The sequence below is a fragment of the Ovis aries genome, chromosome 12 (genome assembly GCF_016772045.2).
Source record: "Ovis aries strain OAR_USU_Benz2616 breed Rambouillet chromosome 12, ARS-UI_Ramb_v3.0, whole genome shotgun sequence".
NCBI lineage: Eukaryota > Metazoa > Chordata > Mammalia > Artiodactyla > Bovidae > Ovis > Ovis aries.
The window spans coordinates 66,246,962-66,273,869 of NC_056065.1; the positions used below are offsets into that span (position 1 = coordinate 66,246,962).

The 26,908-nt window shown below is 37.5% G+C and overlaps 1 protein-coding gene across 1 annotated transcript in view; it reads left to right on the top strand.

Moving 5' to 3' along the window:
* Nucleotides 1-26,908, top strand: part of HMCN1 (hemicentin 1) — a 552,382-nt gene that overhangs the window by 105,160 nt on the left and 420,314 nt on the right. The window contains exon 2 of the mRNA XM_004013873.6: nucleotides 25,619-25,689. Coding sequence (XP_004013922.3) covers nucleotides 25,619-25,689 — 71 coding nt within the window. The remainder of the gene's footprint in view (nucleotides 1-25,618; nucleotides 25,690-26,908) is intronic.

Below are 26,908 nucleotides of genomic sequence, written 5' to 3' on the forward strand. Positions count from 1 at the left end.
TTCTTTGGCCCATTTTTTGATTGGGTCGTTTATTTTTCTGGAATTGAGCTGCATAAGTTGCTTGTATATTTTTGAGATTAGTTGTTTGTCAGTTGCTTCATTTGCTATTATTTTCTCCCATTCAGAAGGCTGTCTTTTCACTCATCTCTGATTTTAATTATTTAAGTCCTCTCACATTTTTCTTAGTCCATCCAAACATTTATCAATTTATTTTTCTGTTGAAAGAACCAACTCTTAGTTTAATTGATCTTTTCTATGTTCTTTTAAGTCTTTATTTCATTTATTTCTGCTGTAATCTCTGTTATTTCCTTCCTTCTACTAACTTTGGCCTTTGCTCCTTCTGAAGTTCCTTGAGGTGTAAACTTAAGTTGTATATTTGAGGTTTTTCTTGTTTCTTAAATTTGGCATTTATTACTGTGAACGTCCCTCTTAGAACTTCATTTGCTGTAATCCATAAATTTTTGACACGTTACATTTTCATTCTCATTCTCAAGATATTTTAAAAATTATTCTTTTTATTACTATTTCTTCTTTGACCCATGGGTTGTTCATTAGCATGTTGTTTTATCTTCATCCTTGTCAGCCTTGATAGAGGCCTTTCAGGGTCTGTAACTACCTCCTCCTTGATGGAGGAGGCCAATAAAGATAAAAGGCTAATAAAGAAAATGCGGCTCTTGGCTGTTCTGATTCACTCACCACCTCAAGGGGACCTTGAAGGACTGAGAAGGCTGGACAGACCCCCAAGAAGATGCCTGGGGCTGAACCAATGTGCTTTTGTCAGAAAGGGGGCCACTGGAAGAGGGAATGTCCTGAGCACCCTCCTGAGGGACACCCGGGGGCAACCCCGACCAGTCCCAGTTCTTTGTGAGTAAGTTGGATGAGAGAGCCCACACACTGACTGGTGGGGCCCGGTGCCTGCCTGCCTGTAGATCCCACTTGATCCATTCTCATCATCCCAGTGGAGCCTTGGGTCACCATTGATGTAGCAGGTAAAACTGAATTTCTTGTGGACACTGGAGCTGCCTGCTGTGCTCTGACTTGGACAGCCAGCCCGCTCTCCACCTGTGAACTATACTGTGACAGGAGTCAGTGGACAGTCGAAGGGAGGGCAATTTATCTCTCTCTCCTTAGCTTCCCAGGTGGCACAGTGGTAAAGAATCTGCCTGCAATGCTGGAGACACAGGAGACTCAGGTTCAGTCTTTGGGTCAGGAAGACTCTCCTGGAGAAGGAAATGGCAACCCACTCCAGTAATTCTTGCCTGGAAAATTTCATGGACAAAGGAACCTGGCTGGCTACAATCCATGGGGTTGCAAAGAGTCAGCTATGACTGAGCACGTCAGCACATTCATGAATTTTCCAGTCTTCTTCATGTAATTAATTTCTAGTTTCTGATATGAAATTGATCTTATTTCATTACTCTTAAAGTTACTAAGACTCGCTTTGTGACGTAACATGGGGTCTGTTTTGGAAAGTGTTCTGTGTGCCCTTGAGAAGAATGTGTATTCTGTTGCTTTTGGATGGTATATTTTGTAGATATCTGTTAATTTTTTGTGGTCTAACATGTCATTTCAGGCTGATGTTTTCTTATTTATTTTTCGGTCTCAGTGATGTACCCACTGATGTAAGAGGGGTATTAAAGTTCTCTACAGTTATTGTGTTTGCAAATGTAACAGATTCTTCTTGGATTGGCCCCTTTATCATTATATAACACCCCTTTTGTCTGTTAAAACTACAGTCTTTAAGGTCTATTTCGTCTTATAAAAAGTATAGACGTTTGAGCTTTCTTTTGGTTTCCATTTGCATGAAATATCTTTTTATTTCTTTACTTTTTTATCTGTGTAGGTCCTTACATGTAAAGTGTCTCTCTTATAGGCAGCAAATAGGTGAGTCATTTGTTTTAATCCATTCAGCCATGGTGTATCTCTTGATTGAAGTACTTAATCCATTTACATTTAAGGTGATTATTAATAGGTATGCTCTTTTAGTGTTTTGGTTGTTTCAAAGCTATTTTTATAATTCCTTTCTTGCTTTCTTCCTTTGTGATTTGATGACTTTATTTAGTGGTATGCTTATATTCTCTTTATCTTTTATGTATTTATGATAGATGTTTGCTTATGGTCACCATGAAGCTTACATATAGCTAACCTGTGACTGTAGCAGTCTATTTTAAATTGATAGCAAGTTGTTTGTTATCACTCATCATAATATCATGATGTTATGATATATAAATAAACCATGATTTTCGTATTAACTCTGTGAAGCAGAAAGGAGAAATAAGAAATTATTTGTAATGTTTTTCAGATTCAGTAAATACTTGTGTTAGAAACTACACTAGCCTGTTTACAAAGGTGTTAGCCACACAGGAACACTGAGGCAAGGTATTTTCAAGTCTAGTTTATACACAAAGGCAGTGAAGTTTCGAGGTTTAGTAACTTGCCCAGATTCACACCGTGAATAACGTAGAACCGGTATGAAAACTCAAGTCTTTATTTGAAATACAGTGCTCTTCTATCGCGTCGTCTTTTAGTGCTGTCTTTAGAGGATATCTATTAAAATTTTAAAATAAAACTTTATTATGAAAGGAGGGAAGATTTGTGCATTGCTTTCTTCGTTTGAATGGCAAGAAGAGTATGGTAGCAATCACTAATTTCTATCTGTCACTGAAATAGTGATTGTGTCTGAAGTTTTCATACATGTCACAAGTTTAAAACATTCATGAAGTAATTATGTCAGTTCTTCCCAAAATGAAACATTTGTAATTTACCCTCAGAAAAAAATTTTTTTATTTGAATGCTCGCCTATTTATTATTTATGTTTATTAAAAGTTTATTTTTTTAGGTAGGGGTGTATCAACATTCTTAATCTTTGTCAAATCCATTGGCAGACACGTTCATAGTAGTGTTTGGTCAGTTGCTTAGGGGATGAAACCAAACAGCATATTGGTTGTGTTATGTTGGACTTTGTGGTTTTACAGTTTAGGAAGTCCTGTCCTCGTGCAATAGCATGCAGCCATTTCTGTTCTAGAATTTTTCCTTCTATATGTAAGCAGTGCTTAAAAAAATATTTGGAGGAGACTAAAGAAATTTAGATTCCAGAACAAGGAAATTATGCCACCATCTAATCAATCAGGAATTCCTTTGTTTCCACTACAATTAAACATTTAAAAATTCTATTTGGAGGAGAGGGACTTATTTGTGTGTGGTTTGAAGTAAAGAATGTGGGCCTTAGAGTCAGATAGAGCGAGTTTGAATTCTGGGCTCTGCTGTTCATTTGTAAAATGAAGATAATAATACCTAATTAGCAGGGCTGTTTTAAGGACTACAGAATAAAATAAATATATTTGTACGCAGAGTTCCAGATACAAAGCAGATGGCTATTATTATTTCTTAGTACTTCCAACTCAATTCCTAAACTGTAAAACATGTGGATTTTGAGAATGTTCATTGTTAAGACTAAAAATGAAAGAATTTAGGACCAGACCTCTGATTTCAGTGTGGTAGTTTATAGTCAGATTATTCCATCCTCTTCCCAGAAATTATCCAAAATAACAAGGTGAAAGAGAAACCAAAATATGAGCAACCATTTTGGGTATAACTAGGGCAGTGATAAAACCCCAGATAAACCCCAAAATGAATTTCTATCCAAAGCTATGATACTGTACAGTGGGATGTAGAATTAGAACAGAATGGAGTGAGAGTGTAGTCAGTACACTAAAAGAGTATTATTTTTGGAGAAGGGGGATGCGTACTTTGGTGCAGTGTCTGACCTGCGTTTTTATAACAGGTTGAATGGGGTGAACCTGCAGAGTGCAGGCTCTTTCTCAGACCTAGCTTGGCTCTCAGCAGTAAAAATAAGTTAATCATAATAAAATATAAGCCATAGTTAAGAAATATACCACAGCTACCATATCCATTGGCTAAGGAAATGTGAAGTGCAAATAAATACATAAACAAAATCCTTTATCATGACAAAAAGTGCTGTTATCCTGGAATATGCCCCTGGATCCTTCCCCACATGAATTTCCAGCAAACAGCTAGTACAGAAAATAAAAAGTACCAGGGCTACTACTATGATACAAAAAAGAGAAAAAACCAGCCCAGGATCTTTGTAAAGAAAATTACAAGGAAAATAATGAGGAAATGAAGAAGAATACCAAAAGCTAGGTAAGAAAAAAAAAAAAAGTGGAAGTGTTAATCATGTCTGACTCTTCACTACAGTCCACCAGGCTCCTCTGTCCATGGAATTCTCCAGGCAAGAATACTGGAGTGGGTAGCCATTGGTTTTCCAGGGGATCTTCCCAACCCAGGGGCTGACCCTGGGTCTCCTGCATTGCCGGTGGGTTCTTTCCTGTCTGAGCCCCCATGTAAGGCAAGCTCATGAAAGACAAAACAAAACAATGGAGCCAAGAAAGAGAAATTGTCAGGTAAACCTGGTGAACTTGTTGGAAAAAGAAGAAATAACAATGCTGAAAGGTAGAGAAGATCTAGAGGAGGGATATGAGAAAAGTGAGCAAAATGAAACAAATATAAAGAGTTCAATAAGATTACAGATAAGATTGTAACTACAGAATACAGGCAAATGAAGTCAACCATGCATATTACTGGAGTTGCTAATAAGGGAAACAAACTATGTGGCAAAATGCATTATGTGAACTTCCAGAAACCAAAGACATGCTTTTACCAAGCCCAGTGAAAGTTGCCATAAGCGCCATCAACGTGAAAACATCCATGTTAAATGCTGAACATTGGAGATAGTGAAAGAATCCTTTGGGTGGCCAAGAAAAACATCACTTGTAAAAGAAAATGATTACTGTGACCTTAAACTGCTCTGTAACTGTTCAGGACTAGAAGATAGTGGAGCAACATGTACAAAATCTTCAGAGAAAGAGTGTGACTCAAGAATTTTAGAGCCAGCAAAAATGGTGTTCAAGTTCAAAAGTCATAGTAAATGATTTTGAACATGCTCAACAATGGGAATGTTGTGCCTGTGAGATATCTTAAGGAATTTTTAAGAAGGTGAACTATGGACATCTAAGAGCTGTCTGAAAAACTGCAGTGAAAATACTAACCAGGAGCAGTAGATCCATGTAAGTCTTTTAGGAGTAGAGCAAATATAAGGATTCAGTTCAGTTCAGTTCGGTTGCTCAGTCGTGTCCCAACTCTTTGCGACCCCATGAATTGCAGCACGCCAGGCCTCCCTGTCCATCACCATCTCCCGGAGTTCACTCAGACTCACGTCCATCGAGTCTGTGATGCCATCCAGCCATCTCATCCTCGGTCGTCCCCTTCTCCTCCTGCCCCCAATCCCTCCCAGCATCAGAGTCTTTTCCAATGAGTCTACTCTTCGCATGAGGTGGCCAAAGTACTGGAGCTTTAGGGCATCAAAATAGACTATAATGATAGTTGTACTGACAGTAGAAACAAAAAGTGTTACAAAAGGGGGACAGTAGGGGGAAGGAGAATGGCAGATAAAACAAGTACATTTATTTCAATATGCAAAATTCTTAAAGAGATGGGAATACCAGACCTCCTTACCTGCCTCTGGAGAAACCTGTATTCAGTTCAAGAAGCAACAGCTAGAACTACACATGGAACAACAGACTGGTTCCAAATTGGCACAGGGGTACATCAAGGCTGTATATTGTCACCCTTCTTATTTAACTTACATACAGAGTATATCATGTGAAATGCCAGGCTGGCTGAAGCACAAACTGGAATCAAGATTGCCAGGAGAAATATCAACTTCAGATGTGAAGATTATATCACTCTAAGGGCAGAAAGCAAAGAGGAACTAGAGAGCCTCTTGATGAAATTGAAAGAGGAGAGTGAAAAAGTTGGCTTAAAACTTAACATTTAGAAAACGAAGGTTATGACATCTGGTTCCATCACTTCATGGCAAATAGATAGGGAAACAATGGCAACAGTAACAGACTTTATTTTCTTGGGCTCCAGAATCACTGCAAATGGTGACTGCAGCCACATAATTAAAAGACACTTGTTCTTTGAAAGAAAAGCTATAACCAACTTAGATAGCATATTACAAAGCAGAGGCATCACTTTGTCGACAAAGGTCTGTATAGTCAAAGCTGTGGTTTTTCCTGTAGTCATGTATAGATGTGAGAATTGGACCATAAAGAAGGCCAAAGAATTGGTACTTGAAAATTATGGTGCTTGAGCAGACTCTTGAGAGTCCCTTGAACAGCAAGGAGATCAAACCAGTCAATCCTAAAGGAAATCAACCCTGAATATTTATTGGAAAGGCTGTTGCTGAAACTGAAACTTCAACACTTTGGCCACCTGATGTGAAGAGTCAGTTCATTGGAAAAGACCCTGATGTTGGGAAAGACTGAGGGCAGGAGGAGAAGGGTGTGACAGAGGATAAAATGGTTAGATGGCGTCACAGACTCAAAGGATATGGCTTGGAGTAAACTCCAGGAGATAGTGAAATACAGGGACGTCTGCAGTTTATGGGGTTGCAAAGAGTTGACACAACTTAGCGACTAAACAATAATTTAAATGCAAATTAAAAGCAAGCTACAATTATGATCCAGATGATATAAAGCATTTGACTTTAAGTCAGATTAACCTTAAATGAAACAAAAAGAGCAGTTTATAATGTTAAACAAGATAAAATAACACTTTAAAAGGATTGAAGCATTCATAGCAAAGGTATAACAATGAAATATATCTATGTACTATTCATAAAACAAGAGAAAAAATCAGCAATTTAAAATTAGGAACTTTAATTTTCTTCTATAGGGCGTAACAGACTAAGTGGCCAAAAATATGTAAATCTCTAAGATCTAGTTAATATTATTAGAAAGATTAATCTAATTGATGTATAAAACTGTTTCCTTAAAACAGAGAGTACATCATCTGTAGTGACCATGGAATGTTAATAGAAATGAAACATTTGCAGTAAGACAAGGAAAATTGCACTAATCATAATACTGTAAAAATATAAGTTAATAAGAGAATAAGGTTGAAAACAACAAATTAAAATATCTTTCAAAGTCACGTCAAAAAGGAAATCCAAACTAAGATTAATATAGAAAATGAATATAATAATAAAAATACAGCCTGTCAGTACCTATGATAATGGATAAATAATTTCCAGAAGAAAAATTATGCATTTACTACTATGAGTAGTAAGTTAGGAAGCTAGAAGAAAACAACAAAATCAATCTATGCAAAGCAAAATGATATTATTAAGAAGCATAAAGGCAGAAAGAAATGAATTAAATAAGAGGGGAATAGTAAAACTTAGGAAAACTAAAATAAGATGACAAAAAAATGTAGAGAGGAGCAGAAAGAAATACATAATGTAAGAAAGGATAATAGGAAAAATACTTCAAAATGCTGAAAGTTTACCTTGTAAGAGAGTGTGCATTCTAAACTCCAGATGAATAATTTGAAAAATTGAATAAAATGGTTAAATTTCTAGAGAGAGATAATTTACTAAAAGGTTCTCTATATTTTATATACAGAAAATAAAGACAGACAAATTAAGATGGGGTTGGCTAGGAGGGCAGAGAAATATATACTCCCATTGCCAAAAACACTGGGTCCTAATGATTTCACAAGAAAATTCTACTAAACCCTTTAAAACCTAATGTCAATGGTATTTAAACTATTTCAGGGAATATAAAAAGGAAGTATATCAAGTTTTGAAATGGTGTAAACATGTTAATGTTAAAACTTAATAATGATTACAATTAAAAAGAAACTTTAGATCACTCATAGTCATATTCATGCAAATAAGTACACAAAGTCCTAAATTAAATGTTAACAGAATTCAGCACACATTAAAAGAATAAAACATCCTGATTAAGGGAGTTTATTTCAGGGACATAGTAATGATTCAATAAAAGGAAATCTAATAACATTACATTTAAGGAGAAAAGCACATGATTGGCAACAAAATTTAATGTAAAGTTCATACTTTAAAACAGAAAAATCTCTAATTGTGACTAGGTAGTTATTTTAATATGACAAAATATATGTATTTTAATCCAAAATCCAGTATCATACTTAATGTGTAAACACTAGAAACATTGTTGCTCATTTTAGAAATTGACAGTGATGTCCATTGGCTGACTTTATTTTTGGGGCTCCAAAATCACTGCAGATGGTGATTGCAGCCATAAAATTAAAAGATGCTTACTCCTTGGAAGGAAAGTTATGACTAACCTAGACAGTATATTAAAAAGCAGAGACATTATTTTGTCAACAAAGGTCTGTCTAGTCAAGGCTATGGTTTTTCCTGTGGTCATGTATGGATGTGAGAGTTGGACTGTGAAGAAGGCTGAGCGCCGAAGAATTGATGCTTTTGAACTGTGGTGTTGGAGAAGACTCTTGAGAGTCCCTTGGACTGCAAGGAGATCCAACCAGTCCATCCTAAAGGAGATCAGCCCTGGGTGTTCTTTGGAGGGAATGATGCAAAAGCTGAAACTCCAATACTTTGGCCACCTGATGTGAAGAGCTGACTCATTTGAGAAGACCCTCATGCTGGGGAAGATTGAGGGCAGGAGGAGAAGGCGACGACAGAGGATGAGATGGTTGGATGGTATCACTGACTCAGTGGACATGTCTTTGGGGAGACTCCAGCAGTTGGTGATGGATAAGGAGGCCTGGCATTCTGCAGTTCGTGGGATCACAAAGAATTGGACACGACTGAGCAACTGAACTGAACTGAATCACAACTATTACTTAACGTTGTTCTTGGAATGTTAACCAATTCCATTAGATATGAGAGAGGAATCAGAGGTACAAAACAGAAAATGATTTGCAGTTTTCATGATTGTATACCTGGAAAACCAAAAGAATCAGCTGAAAATTCTTACAAAGAGTAAAACAAATTCCAAATGGTGGTAAAGATAAATTACTATACAAAATCAATAACTTCTGTATACTACAAAGTTGCAACCACTTAGAAGATATAATTGGAAGGATGATCCCTGATTTTCAGCATCAAAAGGTATATCTAAAATAGCTATAAACTTAGTAAGAAATACGAACACTTCTGTTTGGGGGAGAATAAACTATAAAAAACTTCTAATGATCCCAAAAGAATACTTCAATAATTGGAATAATGCATGAAAAATCTATGCATTTTGTCTGTCCTAATTTATTCTATGAATTTGTGTGACATAGACAAAAATTCCTACAGGATTTTTATTGAACTAGATAGACTGATCTTATATTGTTATAGGAAATAAGCACCAATAGCCAGGAAAATTCAGCCAAAGGAGAGTGATGATATGGAAATGAGCCCCACCCGAGATTAAAACATATTATGCCTCAGTTATTAAGACAGTTTGGTTCTAGGCATGAAGGAAAAGATTAACGGAAAAGAATATAGAATACACATGTGAATTGTAGTGGCATGTAATATCAGTAGGGAAAAATAGATTTTTCTGTAAATAATTATGAGCCAGCAGGGTACTCATCTGGAAAAAAGTGGATCCATACCTCACAGTTTACACCAGCAGAAACTTCAAACAAACCATTAGATGTCAATCTAAAACACAAATCTTAAAAGTACTAGAAGACATCAGGGGAGAATTTTACATGACTTCAGGATGAAGAAAGTTTTCCTAACTATGATAAAAACCAGGAACCATGGGGAAAAGAGTAATAAATTTTACTTACTACATAAAAGAAAACTATTTTTACATGACCAAAATTGCCACAAGAGACACTGAGCTAGAGAAAACTTCTTGCAACTCATATCACAGACAAAACCTAATTTACTTAGTGGAAACAGCTTTCACAGATTGACACACAGAGAGTAGCAACCCAGTATAAAATTGGACAAAGATTATGGGCATTTGTTATTTTACACAAAGGAAATTCAAGAGGTCTTCCTTGAATACTGTACTATTATGCCCTCCCCCTGTCCATTATTTGTGTCAGTAGCCTGCTTATTTCCATCACAGCACTGATTCCAACACGTTGCTATTTTCTCTTTGCTCATTTACTTGTTTTATTGTCCTTTTAATCTGCCATACTGTGAAATCCTTGGGGAAGTGATACATCTGTCTCCTCCTGCTGTAGGATATGAGGCATTCACAATTCTGCTCTAAGTCTGTTCTACTCCATCTTAGAAATATGCCTTCTAAACTTTCTTCCTTAAGACCTGTGCCAAACATATTCAGCTTTTTTTATAGTAAACTCAACAGATGAGTTGAGATTTGCAAAATTAAAACATCAGAAATTCACATAGTAATGGTTGCAATGTGAATTATTTTATCAGGCTTCCAATGGTCAGCTTTAAGCATGGGGTATAAATACCTAATAGGGATTGAAAGATGATTTGTTGGATTAAAAAGTGTTAAAGCTTAAATGTTTGTCAGTTTATTCTTTGGCACAGTGTGTGCTTTATCAGTAACTTCTTTAGAGTCTTGAATTAAATTTCAGTTTCTTTTAATTTTCTTAATTCATTCACCTGATTAACTTTATTGATTTAATTATCATGATGAAATTAATAGTTATGGAGAATGAATGGGCTTCCCTGGTGGCTCAGATGGTAAAGAATCTGCCTGCAATGTAGGAGACCTGCATTCTATGCTGGGTTGGGAAGATCCTCTGGAGTAGGAAATGGCCACTTACTCCAGTATTCTCATATGGAGAATCCCATAGACAGAGGAGCCTGGTGGGCTACAGTCCATGGGGTTGCAAAGAGTGGTACACAACTGAGCAATTAACAGTTTCACACTATAGAGACTGAATATGCAGTGAAATGAACCTGTTGCATGAAAAATTATTCTAAGCCTTAGTGTGGAAACATGTCAGACGTTTATTAAATCACACTTTTTTGTGAGTCAGGAATACCAGTACAACTAAACTGGGTCCTCTGACTCTCTCACAAGTCTACAATTGAGGTACTGACTGGGTCTGTGGTCATGGCATGGCTTGACTGAAGAAGGTCCACTTTCTTACTAACTGGGTTGTTGTCAAGATTGAGTTTTTTGTTGGCTGTTGGCAAAAGACTGCCCTCAGCTCCTTGCCATGGGCTCCTCCCTGTAGGATAACAGGGTAACTCACATGGGTGATTTCCATCAGAGTGAGAGAGGGCGTGCAAGACAGAAGGTAAAATTTTTTTCAACCTAATCTCAGTGGTGACTTTTCATTAGTTTTGTTCTGTTCTGTTCATTAGAGGCAGGTCATTAAGTTCATCCCATTCTTAAGGAGAGGGGATTACAGAAGGGGGTGAATATCAGATGGTGGGTCCTTGGAGGCCATTTTAGAGGACGTTCAGCACATCGGGTTATTTACCAAACAGTTAAGATATGTCATTAAACGAATTCAGAGGAGTGACCTCTCAGGATTGAGACACTCAGGAATTTGTTCCAAAAAAGTTGACACCTGAATTAGATCTTGAGTAAAAGTTTGATAAGGGAGAAAGCAGTCTCTTACATAGAAAAAATATAAACAAAGGTGTAGAGGTGGATATTTTTCTTTATTTTGGGCAGAGTGAAGAGATAATATAGCTTTAGTAGTATTTTCATGGACTGAATTAATTAGCAACCCAGAATATATACCTTTTTTTTTAAAATAAATGCTGTTTTTATCTCAGTCTTGTTTGGGTATTAATATTTTTAAGTATCATTGAAGTGGAAAGTAAAGATCAAACATATCTTTTAAATACTTGATTATGTAACTTCAAATTCTGAGATTTGATTTAATGCCAAGTATGAGAAATGTTGTTCTATTATCTCCAAAGGCAAGAAACAGTTTCAGTCATCTGAAAGTTTGACATTTTTTATCTGATGTAAGGTAAAAAATTAAGGCATGGCTTGATGAGAATGTGTGTGTCCATTAATCGCTCATTCCTGTCCGACTCTTTGTGACCCTGTGGACTGTAGCCTGCCAGGCTCCTCTATCCATGGAATTCTCCAAGCAAGAATACTGGAGTGGGTAGGATCTTTCCATCCCAGGAATTGAACCTGGGTCTCTTGCATTCTTTATTGTCTGACCATCAGGGAAGCCCTGATAAGAATGTACCTTACTTAAAAAAAAAAATTTTTTTTGCGAGACAGCAAAAGAGACACAGATGTATAGAATGGACTTTTGGACTGTGAGGGAGAGGGAGAGGATGGGATGATTTGGGAGAATGGCATTGAAACGTGTATACTATCATGTAAGAAATGAAGCGCCAGTCTATGTTCGATACAAGATACAGGATGCTTGGGGCTGGTAAAAGAAACAAAAGAAAGAGAGTGTACTTAACTAATGCCTTTTTGAGTTGGAAATTCAAATTCATTAAATCATCTTAAACAGTGAGAAGCACAAGAAAAGTATTATGTTTTACTAAACTCCCAGAGTGAATTCGTTCCTCATAGTAGATTTTTTAAGAAACCAATCATTGTTGTGCGTGTGCTCTTGTGTCTGACTCTTTGCGACTCTATGGACTATAACCTGCCAGGTTCCTCGGTCTGTGGAATTTTCCAGGCAAGAATACTGGAGTGGGTTGCCATTTCCTACTCCATGGGATCTTTCTGACCCAAGGATGGAACCCATCTGCATTGGCAGGCAGATGCTTTACCACTCTCCCTCCTGGGTAACATTGCCATCAAAGTCACCGACAGTAGCAGCAGTAGCAATAGCAGAGTTAGCCTGGTCAGTCCATTCCAAGCATTACATTTGCTTGCTGTCCTTATTCAGTTCAATTCAGTTCAGTTCAGCTGCTCAGTCATGTCCGACTCTTTGCAACCCCATGATTTGTAGCACGCCAGGCCTCCCTGTCCATCACCATTTCCCGGAGTTCACTCAAACTCATGTCCATCAAGTTGGTGATGCCATCCATCCATCTCATCCTCTGTCGTCCCCTTTTCCTCCTGCCCCCAATCCCTCATTAAACAACCTCATTAAACACTTTTCACAACAAACCCAGTGTTTTAGAAATGGTTCCGTTTTCCCGTACTAAAATGGGGGAAATAAAGTCATGGAGGTTTAGGAACTGGATAAAAGTTAAAACAAAAAAATATTATGGCAGAACCTTGATTGTAATCCAAGTAGCTTTGATTCCAGTGCCTGAGCTCTTAAGCAAAATAACAGACTGCCTCTTAGGTCAAACATTTAGTAAATGAAGGCCATGTGAGTGGACAATTCCCAATTCAGTGTCACTTTTCATCTAGGTTGTATAGATTTTCTGATGGCATTTGAGTCATTTAAGCACTATAAACTAGTTTGGTTGGGAACTGCACTTGATCAAATTGCCTTCTCAGTGTCCCTTCTAATTGTTATTAGTGGATACTTATAAAATATGTTAATTATTGCATTTTGGTTTGAGTAATGTTGTACAGAAAGTAACAACCCTCACCTTGTGGAGTTCAGATTTTAAACAGAGGCATGTGCTTAGTCACTTAGTTATGTCCGACTCTTTGAGGCCCCATGGACTGTAACCCTCCAGGCTCTTCTGTCCATGGAATTCTCCAGGCAAGAATACTGGAGTGAGTTGCCATGCCCTCCTCTAGGGGATCCTCCCAACCCAGGGATCAAACCTGGGTCTCCTGCATTGCAGGCAGATTCTTTACCAATGGGACCACCAGGGAAGGCTTGATATAATTGGTTAACAGGAAGGCTCTTCAGAGGGAAGAAGCGAAGCATGGGAGCTTGGAGCAGGGGTATTGAAACCCTGAGATGGAAGACTTCCCTGATGGTCCAGTGGTTAGTATTCCACATTTCCAAATTAGGGGGTGCAGGTTCGATCACTGGATAGGGAACTAAGATGCCCTGTGCCATGCAGTGCGGTTAATCAATCCATCAGTCATCACACCCTGAGAGGGTAAGAAAGGACTGATTACTGTGACGCAGGAGAAATGCCGCAGCGTCTCTTGTTTTTTATTGGGATGTGTACCGCAGCCTTTAGGTGCCTGTGGGGACATGTGAGTCTTTGCTTATGCAGTAGTGCGTCGATGAGTTGGGAGGAGAGCAAGTGAGATGGCTCTTATGTGGAAGCTTTCCTTTTACCAAGTTTGGGCACAAGGCACAGACTTGTCTTGGGTTGAAATGTCTTGGGACCTAGTCACAATGGCATAAAGTAATTAACTTCAGTGACCTTAGACTATGGTAACGTCCCAGCTCTGGGATGCTTTTAGATACCAACCAAGGTGAATACTCTGAACTTCCCTGTAAGAGAGATATTTAAATTTAAAATGGAAACTTACATTGGTGGGGCTTCCCTGGTAGCTCAGCTGGTAAAGAATCCACCTGCAATGCAGGAGACCCCAGTTCGATTCCTGGGTTGGGAAGATCAGCTGGAGAAGAGACAGGCTGCCCACTTCAGTGTTCTTGGACTTCCCTGGTGGCTCATTCGGTAAAGAATCCACCTGCAATGCGGGAGACGTGAGTTCGATATCTGAGTTGGGAAGATCCCCTAGAGCAGGGCATGGCAACCCACTGCAGTATTCTTGCCTGGAGAATCCCCATGGATAGAGGAGCTTGGCAGGCTACAGTCCATGGGGTCACAAAGAATTGGACATGACTGAGCAACTAAGCACACTCACACTGATGATTTGGTTTCATGTTCAGTTATATTGGATACTTCATATTTCCCATATTTCTTCTGTGAAGAGATAAAAGCAAGACAAGACACATACATGTTCATGAGTAAACCCATCATTGCAAGAGTGTGTAGAGAAAAAAAAAAAATCAGTATTACCCAGAAGAGAACCAAAATGTGACTATGATTGAGTTTCCATGTTACAAGTGCGGAGAATGTTTCATTTCATCCAGTCAAAAGGAATTCTTTGTATATTCAGTAAAGACTAACAGGAAGATGACTTTGCCAATAATTGGGCATTTGGAAGGAAGATGGATGCTTGAAGTGAGAAGATTGAAAATGAATATCATATCTAGACAATGACTATTTTGATTAGAATTTAAGTAGTTAAAATATTTCATCTCACAGTATTAATGGATAATGTCTCAAATCATTGCTTTTCTTGTTATGTTGCCTAATGCTAAAAAATATTTTTGACTCATTTTCAAGTGACCAAGTTAAACCTGGAGAAGGCTACCCACACCAGTGTTCTTGGGCTTCCCTGGTGGCTTAGTTGGTAAAGAATCCGCCTGCAGTGTGGGAGACCTGGTTTTGATCTCTGGGTTGAAAAGATCTCCTGGAGGAGGGAAGGATTTCCCAGGTGGTGCTAGTGGTAAAGAACTCACCTGCCGATACAGAAGGCGTAAGAGACATGTGTTCAATTCCTGGGTAGGGAAGATCCCTTGGAGGAGGAAATGGCAACCCACTCTAGTATTCTTGCCTGGAGAATCCAGTGGAAGAGGAGCCTGATGGGCTGCTGTCCACAGGGTTGCCAAGAGTCGGACACAACTGAAGGAACTTACCTTACATGCAAGTTAGACCAGTTCAGAAGCATACTAAGGCAGAATGCATGAGCACAACCTCAAGCCTGTTGTGATCCAATGAAATTCCTCTCTTTTGCCTTAATTTACAAATACAAATAATATGAGAAATTTAAAGATAAAATAATCATTCCTCCACCTTTTCCAAACATCAGTTTTTGATCTGGTGTGACCTTTCAGAATTTGTCCTTAGGCATATCTACCTTTGTTCATATTTGCAGTCAAAGTACCTTACAGGACTTTTTTTTTTTTTTGGATGTGGGCCATGTTTCATGTCCTTATTGAATGTGTTACAATATTGTTTCTGTTGTCTGTGTTCTGAATTTTTGGCCATGAGACATGAAATCTTAGCTCCCAACCAGGGATCAAACCTGCACCCTTGGATTGGAAAGCAAAGTCTTAACTACTGTACTGCAGGGGAAGTGCCTTTACCCATAGTTCTGTGTTTTGCTTTTTTTGTTTAATGGTATATGATAAACATTTACTTGTTTTTCAGCATGAAACAATAGTTTAATTGCCACCTAATATTGTTTAGAGACTCATGTTTTTTAATCATTTCTCTAGTTTGATACTATTTGTTGCTGTCCTAGCAATGTCAGTATCTATTTTCAGTGGATTATAACAAAGTGGGAAATAACTTTATCACAATACAACTTTAAGATTTATCATACCTATAATCATATCATACATATAACTATAGTGAATTTCATAAAAGTTGCAACTACTTATAATCTTAAAGAGAACAAATATACCAGGTTTAGTATGACAATGGTTGCAGTGATACTATTAAGCAAAATAATTTTCTTTCTTACAAGGTACTTCAACTTCGCTATAGTTTGTCTCTCTATAACAAAATATGAGTATTCGTTTCTAGTCTTGTTTTTTTGTTATCCTGTTAATTTTCCTTTCTTTTAGTTTTGATACTTTAGTTTTTTTGGTACAAATTTGAATGATTTCTTAAGATAACATGGATTTTAATTTAAATCGATGACATAAAAATGTTCCAAAATCTGGCTTTATAGCTTGTTTAGGTTTTAATTTTTACTTGATTTTTATATATTTATATCTGTCAGTATTGCCCCTTGTGATTTCTTCTATTACTTTGAAAAGGAGAATGTTATTTTTTAATATATCTATATATATATTCTCATTTAGATTCAGTTGAAGTAATTATAATGGTTACACTGAACCTTTAACCCTTTGGAGCTTATTTTTACTAGATACTGTAAAATTTGAATTAGAGTTACATATTTTTTAACATAAATAACCTTATTTTATATACCTTACCTTCAGATGCTTGTTTGTTTATAACTATTAATTATTTTCCAGTTTTTACATATTTATTTGTGTATCAATACTTCTGTCCTTTTAGTTAGTTATGCTTAAGTTGTCCTATTTATACTTTTTTTGGTCAGTTTTCATTGATATAATCACCCATGTCCTATTCAGAATACATTTAAGAATATTGTTGCTAAGTATTCTAAAACACAAGTTAAAAAATTGTTTTTGAGATATTTAATGTATTAAATCCACAAATTAACTTGGCAGAACACATATATTTCAATATTTAGCTTTTCTTTATATAACCATGGCCTTTTAATTTTAACAGTCTATGTCTGACGCAGGATGCAGCATGCTTGGGGCTGGTGCATGGGGATGACCCAGAGAGATGTTATGGGGAGGGAGGTGGGAGAGGGGTTCATGTTTGGGAACGCATGTAAGAATTAAAGATATTAAATTTTAAAAAATAAAAAACTAAAAAAAAAAAAGAAAAAAAAAGAAAACCTAAAAAAAAATCTTTTATGTTTTTCAATAAAAAGTACTACTTAGTTCGATGTCATGATAAACCTAGAGTGTTCATACTGTTGCTGGGATTGTGACAGAATCTTTAATCTCCTTTAATCTTGCTGAATCTGATTTGTGTGTTTCTTCTGGACAGCTGGAGGCACCATCTGTAACCAGCAATGAAATACAAATTGTATATTTTGCATTAATCTGCATACTAGTCAACTATTCTGATATTTGCGTTTAAAATGGGCATTTCACAAAATAAAGATAGATGGTAAAATTCATGCTAATAGTTTAATCTAGACTTCAGTGGGTTGCAAGGAGGAAAAGAAGATCCTCCCAGCATGGTACCTGCAAAAGGAGCACCCCTGGGTACCAGGATACCTGGAGGTCAAATGCAGACCCATGCTGGCCCCTGAGGTCCCTAGGGATACAGGCTGTCAAGTTCCCCCTTGAGCCAGTGGGACCCTAGCACTGTGCTGAGGCTGGAAACAGGTAAAGTTGAGACAGACATCTTCTCTGTCCCTGGCCCCACTGCCTCAACCCTTGGCAGACAGGCGGCCCCCAGAGATTTATAAACTTTGGTGCTAGGTGCTGGGAAATGCTTGGTGCATGAATTGGGAATGTATGAAAAGGCTTGTCCCAGTTGAGAGGCTAAGACTTGGCCTCTAGCCTTGACCAACTGTCACGTGCCCTCATCCTAACCCTCCCCATCCTCATATCAAGGTCCTTGCTGGGTAGCTGGCAGATGGTGACAGCCAGCAGAAGCAGGGATGGGGCTACTGGGTAGGGCCTGGGCTTTATGGAAATAGAAGAACAGGTGCCCTGTCCCCTGAAGGTGGTGGGGGGCAGGACTGTGGAAATGAGGCTCCAGGTTTGCAGTGCCTGTTGCATCTACCCATTGAACTTTGCTTTACAAAACACAAATTAAGAGATAAAATTACTTCAGGACAGTGAGTACAAGCATTAAACCCCAATGCAGGGATCCTTTTGAGATTAGGGCTTTATACAACATAGTGGTCATAAGTCCATTCAACCACCTCTTAGTTTGTAAGATACACTCAGATATTTCCGACTTTCTTATACTCAAGACCTCCACTCTTTAAATGTAAATATTTGCTTTCTCCAATTTGAACCAGCCTTAAGGATAGAATGCCTGTTTGTTGAATGAATGAATGAATGCAAGTGTTCAGGGAATACCACATGCATAATATATATACAGATACATGAAAGCATCTATATTTTTGTCATGTCTCAGATTCTCATTGTTTGCAGATAAAGTGTTTACTTCATGAACATAGTTTGGGACCACTGAATTACATTTTCCTTGAAAACATGATCAAAGGATTGCATGCATTTGTTTAGTTGTAGAAACAATCAGGACTGAGAATGTCTATTCTCCTAACGTTGAAATTTCAGCAGTTTTGATGATTCTTTTCTAAGGATTTACAAGCATATTTTTTTCTTTTTCAAAAATACTTTACTGCTCTTTTTATAATTTTTCTTTTCTTTATCCCTCCCTGCTGCCTAAATTTATTTGGAAGACCGGTAATGCTAAGGAATTGTCTAAGAGAACAATGAAAACTTTGAAATGAATTGTCATTTTTTTTAATCTTAAAGTTTAAAACACATTTTTCTGTGAGAATATCATTATTTAAATTTTAAAATATTCTTGAACATAGTATCCATTTTCTTCTTATTTGTTTTCAGAATACCTTAATCACAATGGAAAGCTTCTTTATTAAATTTGTTAAAACAGCATGACTTAAAATATGTTTTCTTATATTTCTGAGTGTAACTTACCAATGCTTGGGTATGTTTTGATGTTTAAATATTTAGGAGTACAGGCAAAACTGAGAATCTGGATTTTGTTGGGCCATTAAAAATCTCACGGCTGTTTTTGCAAGAGTGTTTGCTGGAGCTCTGGCCAAAGTCCAGTCTAAGCAATAACATCCTACTCAGTATACCTCATGATCCTGTGTCAGTTATTAAAGCATTCTTCTTTGCTTCCTGCTCTAAACAGCTATGAAACATTGCTGAATTCATATTCATTATTTTTTTCTATATCCTGTTCAGTCTAAGTGAAATGACCCTTGCAATATACATACATTATCTACAGTTGGGCTAAGTGCATGTGTTTAAGATTATACAACTCATTGTTAATGAATAACCTCTTTGGAAAGCAAAACAGAATGCTATGTATGTAATCAATATTACATACTGTGCATGAATTCATCCTTGACTCAGATTTTATAAAACACACCACCTTACATCACTTCATGTCAAAACAATCATTAAGGGTCTTTAAGTGGTCTTGAAAATTACCTGTTTTAATGTGAGTAGGCATGTACTCAGTTAAATGAATCCTGAAATATCTTTGACATTAGCTCAGCTCAAAGTCCGGAAACAGTTCTTTTTAGTGACTTAGATGCAAATCATTCAAAAATGGTGCTGGACAGCAACATTGTAATCAAATGAGGAGAGAGAAATCTGGAAAGAGTATCTCGTTAAATTGAAAACAATGAAAGTATACTTATTAATCTGATTTTCTATATCATTCCAAAGCAAGAAACATGATTATTGATTTTTACTTAAATAATTTTAATGCTTTAAATATGTATGTATTTATATTACAGTTTTGCACAGAAGACATTATAATTGATTTGTGTAAAATTAATTGAGAGTAGAATTTTTAGAAAGTGAATGTGTTGAGAGTCAGCTCATAGAAGGCATTTTAAACAAGCAATGTCCCAGTGCCTAGAATTTCTTTGCTCTGATATCACCCTCTGTGAATTCAGTGTTCTCTTCAAGTCCCAACTCATACCACATCTTCTCCCTGATGTCTTCACTGTGTATTTCCCAAGAGCTCAGGGGTGTTTCTCTGGACACTGAAAATATTTGCCCTTCTCTGAGGCTAGATTAATTTTTCATAGCTTGCTGTTTTAAAAAATTTTCAACTATATTTAAATTTCCTCTATGGCAAGCACTGTGATTTATATATTTATTTTGACCTTTTGTAATGCTTTGCAAATATTGATTAATTTATAGTGCAGCTTAGGGGTTTTTTAACTTTTCACATATTTAGATACAATTATAAATATAAAACTACATATTTTTAAAAGCCAAGGAAATTGTAAGCATTGTTACCAAACCATTCACAAAAAATGTTTGAGACTCCAGCAAGCAGCAGTAAATATACCTCTTGTTATCAAGGAACCACTGTGAGTAAAGAAAAACTGTAAGGAGCAGAAATCTGTTAGTGAAAAGGAAAAAGGAAGTGAGGAACTGGATATTGATCTTGCCAAGTGAAGCAGTAAAAGAAAATACTACATTGTGAACTTCTTTCCATTATTTGCTCAGATTCAATCTAGCAACTCAGATTAGGAGAACAATGGCTGAGATGTTGGAAATAAATCCAACCCATTCGAACCCCGATAAATCCCTAGGAAACGGGAAATAACACAATTAATGAGAAGAGGAAAGACTTGTTTAGAGTTTCAGACATTTTTTTTTAATAAAAAATGATCTTCTGAAATGTGACTTGCTCCTTGTACTTACAATTCATATTCCTTACCTTAATGTTTCTTTTGCTTTTTTAAGATCAGCAATATGTAGGAAATTGTTTGTGTTGATTATCTGCATCAATAACTTGATGAAAGAATAAGTACTTTTGTGTAAAGAGAAAGTCAACCATTCAGCAGCATCATGCTGATTATATAGCATGATCTTTAGCTGTAGTCTGGAGGTTCCACAGTAAAATGAAAGGCACACAAAATGAAGGGTCTGGAGACCTGGGCTTAATCTTTATTCTTTTGTTTCCCATCTTCTCATCTTCAAATGTTTATTTAGAATCTATTAGGTACATCTCCTTAGGCTGATAATCAAGTGAGGGAGACAAAAAGCAATGCCAATCACATATCATGTGATAGATGCTCTCAGATTACAGGCAGACAGTATGGTGGGACGCCTTAGGCTTTGGCTTATCATAGAACCTTCAATTATTTGTATAGTGATATGGACTTCCCTGGTGGCTCAGATAGTAAAGAATCTGCCTGCAATGCGGGAGACCAGGTTCGATCCCTCGGTTGGGAAAATCCCCTGGAGAAGGGAATGGCTACAAACTCCAGTATTCTTACCTAGAGAATTCCATGGACAGAGGAGCCTGGCGGGCTATAATCCATGAGTTAGCAAAGAGTCAGACACGACTGAAAACCACCACCATACCAAACCATAGGTAATAACAGTAATTTGATGAAATACAGAGCTGTTGTGAAAACTTGATATATAGAATTTTTAAAAAATTAGCATTAGTAAAGTACTTTTCCATTTTTTCTGACTTGAAATCCTAAATTTTCATTTCCTTTTTGAAATTTTCTTGATTCATTCTGAAAAGTGCTTTTTCTATGTTAGTACTCCCACACTACTTTTTCCGTACTTTTCTTTCTGCATTTATTGTGAAAGAGTGAAACTTCCAGTTGCTCCTTGCCATGTGTTGGTCACTCAGTTATGTCCGACTCTCTGCGACCCCATGGACTGTAGCCTGCCAGGCACCTCTGTACATGGGATTTTCTAGGCAAGAATCCTGGAGTGGGTTGCCATGTGCTTCTCTAGGGAATTTTCCCAGCCCAGGAACTGAACCTGGGTCTCCTGAAATGCAGGTAGATTCTTCACCCTGAGTCACCAGAGTAGGTTCTGTGTAGTGTTATATGTCATAATAATTATATCTCAGTAAAACGGAAAGAAAAAAATTGCTTCTTTTAATCTATTTTCAAATATCCAGGCACATGACAATAAAAAATTCTAGATATTGTGTGCATCAGTTTAGGTACTCCACATATGGCCTGTTTTGTCCATGATCCAGAGGAACGGAGAAAGTTCACAGTGATATAATCATTGATAGAATGAAGATCTTGGAAAAGAGGAAATGTTAGTGAGCTGTGGAGGTTGCTCAGTATAGAGAATGTTTTTAGATGTCATAACCTCTTTCTTCACTACCAGTTTTTCAATTTCATCATCTCTGAACCTCAGGTTTTCTTGTCCATAGATAAGAAAATTGAAGCAAATGATTTTTAATGCCCCATCAAGCTTGAGGATTCTCTTTGGAGACTGATGTTTTATATTGGATTGGCCAAAAAGTTCATTTGGGTTTTTTGGTACCATGGAAAAACCCTAATGAACTTTTTGGCCAATACAGTTTTTTTTTTTTTTTTGGTGTTATTTTGGTAAGCAACCAGATAAAGTCATTGAATAAAATGGGATATGATCACTTATTTTGTTAAACGTTATGCCCCTTCACTCTTCCCATGTCTTTATTATACAAACATCAACCAACACTAATGTTTACTGAAGAAATGGCAGAACATCCAAGGAGATGGGACTTGATTCAGACTTTCTAGAATGAGAGGTGTTTGGGCAGATGAAAGACGTGGGAATGGCCCTGAAAGATGCGAAGGAAGAGCAGTGTCCTCATGCTAAGCAGTGTGACGAAGGTTGAAGATTAGATAAATAGAAGAGAGGACCTGCAGTGCTTGGAGAGTTCTCATTCAATTCTGTAAGCAATAGAGGACCATGCTCAGTCAGGAAAAGAAGACAAAGTTATACCTGTTTGGTGTCGTTGAAGGCTTGGCAGGGGCTAAGCAATCAACACGAGAAAAAAAGGAAGAGAAGAGGAAATTGCTTAGGACACAGCTGGTGCAGGGCTTTATTAAATGAAGAGAAAGACAAATGGACACAAGTCCTGAAAGGAAGGTTGATTTTACCAAATAGTTATATCATTCCATTCAAAAGAGTTGGAAAAGATGCTTATAGCTGGAGGGATATGGCATCCTGGCAAGGCTTTCTCTCTCCTGAGTATTTTTTTTTTTTTTTGGTCTGAGTATTTCTTATAACTGATAAAAGATTTATCTCAAGTGTCCAGTGTGATTTGCAAAAATGTATATAAATGAGCCACAGGAAATATTTCCTGTCTTTGTTGAAAACAGGTGGGTATTTGAATCTCTCGATAATTAAATGAAGGCTAATCAGTTCTCCTATTTTCATAGCATCCCCTAATCTCTACTATTGAAGACAGACATGTATCAAGGCTAATTAAAAAATTGTTATTATAAGGAATGTTCTTGCATGTCTGTACTATTTATTTTCATATAATTGATTTTTCTAGTATTCTTTTATTCCTTTCTGGTTCTTGAGTTTTGAATTCTAGAATTATTTTAGTATTATGCCATGTAGAAGCACAGAAGTGTGGCTTGATGGTGCTGCTGACAATTTATATGTCAAGGTGTAACTGCCTGGTATATTCTTTGCTATTTTGCATTCCTTTGCAAAGTATGCCTTTGTTTAGTTTTGAGGGAGTAGTCTCCGATTTTCCATATACTCAGGACATGGCGTTTACATAGCTAATGACTGTTCTTCTCTGTATGGAATTCAGATGTTTGCATTTTCACACAGTTTCTTCAATCACCTCGTCATTCCTTTTGCATGCTGCAAGATGTGTAATCTGTGGTGAAGAATGGAGACATATTTTCGTGTAATTTCTAAGAAAAATTACATGGGCTATGACTAAGCATATCATCATGCTTCCTATCCAGTTTACCTCATTTATTTCTAAAATTCTGCAATCTGTTTTTGTATCACATTTAATATATTATAGAAGGCCTGGCTCATTCATTATTATCCTTTGAAGTCATAAGTTCTATTCTAACAGTATGTGTTTGAAGCTAATGTCTCATAAAAACTAAATGTTAAGTATCTTTATAATTTTGTATTGTTATTTTCATTACATAAAATAGAAGAACTTTCTTCTACCCTAGGAATTTAAGATGCTATGTCTGTACATATGATACTTGGATGAATTTTAAACTATTGCTTAAATATATGGATGTTTCCGGGCTTCCCTGGTGGCTCAGACTGTAAAGAATGCAATGCAGGAGACCTGGGTTTGATCCCTGGGTCCCTGGGTAAGAAAGATCCCCTGGAGAAGGGAATGGCTACCCAGTCCAGTCTTCTTGCCTGCAGAATTCCATGGACAGAGGAGCCTTGTGGGCTATAGTCCGTGGGGTCGCAAAGAGTCGGACACAACTGAGCGACTAACATATGGGTGTTTCCAGGCTTCCCTAGTGGCTCAGCTGGTAAAGAATCTGTCTGCAATGTGGGAGACCTGGGTTTGATCCCTGGATTGGGAAGATCCCCTGGAGAACAGCATAGCAACCCACTCCAGTATTCTTGCCTGGAGAATCCTCATGGACAGAGGGGATTGGTAGGCTGCAGTCCATAGGTCACAAAGATTTGGACATGACTGAGCAACTAAACACACACACGTGGATGTTTTCTAGGGGAAGTAATTGATACCTGTAAAGGCTGGTTTCAGCTTGTCTATTTTAAAGGTTAACTTTTTTTTTAAGAAAATGATCTTTGCAGATTAAAATGTTTACTATTAAATAAACATGTTCTGTGTGTGTATCTATATTTATATTTCTATCAATTTAACCCCACTGGTATCTGGACTTCTCCTCTTCACCTGACTTAGGTCTGTTGGTTTTCACCAGGAAAGAGTCCCCCTACTTGTTTCCGCTTGAAACAATGGTTTGTGCATTATACTAGGACAATCATGAGGGTGGCAGTGACCCCAGAGGTAATCATTTTCATCAAGGGCAGTTTAGGAGAATGGTGATAATGAGGGACAGCAACCCCAGCTATGGCAGATGAAGTGGTAGCGACTGTGTTTGAACTTTCAGTATCCTGGTATCTGTGCTTCTGATCTTCCTATCTCTGCTCCTGCAAGTTCTTAAAAACCCTGTGGACAAAGAAGGGTCATTTGGCTTTTTTTTTTTTTTTTGGTATAGTAGTAAATGTTTTATTTGCAAACAACTTTACAGCTTGTAGTTGACAAATCAAAATTAAAAGACGGACAGTGATTAATTTAGAATCCAACAACAAAATAGTTGCTCCATAAATATTCACTGCCTGGTGAGAGTAAAAAGAGACTGATGTCTCCCGATTCTTTGCCCTGTGACATTTTTAACTCCCTCTTTGCATTTTCCTGGTGGCTCAGCTGGTAAAGAATCCACCTGCAATGCTGGAGACCTGGGCTTGATTCCTGGGTCGGGAAGATCTCCTGGAGAAGGGAAAGGCTACCCATACCAGCATTCTGGCCTGGAGAATTCCATGGACTGTTTCGTCCATGGGGTTGCAATGTCGGACACGACTGGGTGACTTTCACTTTCACTTTTTTGCATTTCCTAAGGCTAAAAATTCACTGTTTTAAGTATGCATCATTTATGACAAATTTTAAAGTAGTCTTTGGTAGCTCTAAATGGAGAAATGGTCTTTGTTGTTTTATTGGCTATTTCTAATTGTTCAATTAACTGTACAGTACATAGTGAAAGGACATTTGCAACCACAGTATGCTAAAGACTTTAATGCTATTGAGCACTATTCTTGACTTAGGTCATTTTTATCTCCACAGAAATTGGCCCAGTAACAGTTACCACAGATCCCAAGAAATTTCAATATGAGCTCAGAGAACTCTATGTTCAGGTGAGTACTTTCTTTTAATTTTATTTCTTTCAGGGGAAAGGAAAATCATGAACTTTTGGCTGATCATCTTCAGTTTTAAGTCTGAAAGTAATAATTCTTAGTTTTTAAATTCCAATACCACTTTTTCTGACTTGAATGATACACATGGAATTGGGACAGATTGGGTTCAAAACACCACCTTCATTTATGCGTTGTCTGTAGCTGCTGCCATGTAACACAGGCAGAGTTCTGTAGTTGTGACCGACGGGCCCACAAAGCCTAAGTGGTTACTGTGTGATGCTTCAGAGAAAAGTTTATTGACTTCTGCTCTAGATGACTTCAGTGGTAAAGAATCCACTTACCAATGTAGGAGACACAGGAGATATGGGTTCAATCCCTGGGTCAGGAAGATACCCTGGAGTAGGAAGTGGCGACCCACTCCAGTATCCTTGCTTGGAAAATTCCATGGACAGAAGAGCCTGGTGTGCTACAGTCCATGGGGGCTGCAAAAAGTCAGATACAAGTGAGCACTAGATGACTCCTTTCACTGACTCCTTTCACTGTTTCATAAGGAACAGTTAATTCTTTTCCTGTAATCATTGTGCTATAATTAGGATAATTAAAAAATTCTTTAAGTCACCTATATAAATTTTTGTAAGTATAGTTTTGTTAGTAGAGAAGATGAATAGTTGGTTGAAATGTTATTTTGAAAACAGGACTTGGAGATAAGGTTAACATGTACCTTCTCCTCATTCCTCGTTGAGGACATTTTTCTCAAATCTATTGATTTTTTTTTTTTCTTCTTCAGTAAGTTGCTTCTTTGAGGCTGTTTTATTATCCTATCCTCCATGGATGGTCTCTGCTGCAATCACCTACAGGTCTTTTGGGCACTGCTCATTGACACTGTTGGTGACTGGATCATTGGCTGCCTGTCCCCTTTAGGGCTGCCGTCATTCCAGGGCACCTCCCCAGCGACTGGAATGACCTGTCGGAACCTTCTCCTCTCAGTTCTTTGACCTGGTCTTCAGTGAACTTTCCTTTCCTCCATCTCAGTCTTCTATTCCCACACACCCTGTGGACCTGTGTGTGTGTGCTTAGTTGCTCAATCATGCCCAAGTCTTTGTGACCCCCTGGACAGTAGCCTGCCAGGCTCCTCTGTCCATGGGGATTCCCCAGGCAAAAATGCCCAATTCATTCTCTCAGGTCACTCATTCAAGCTTTTAATCTCCAGCCGCAACCA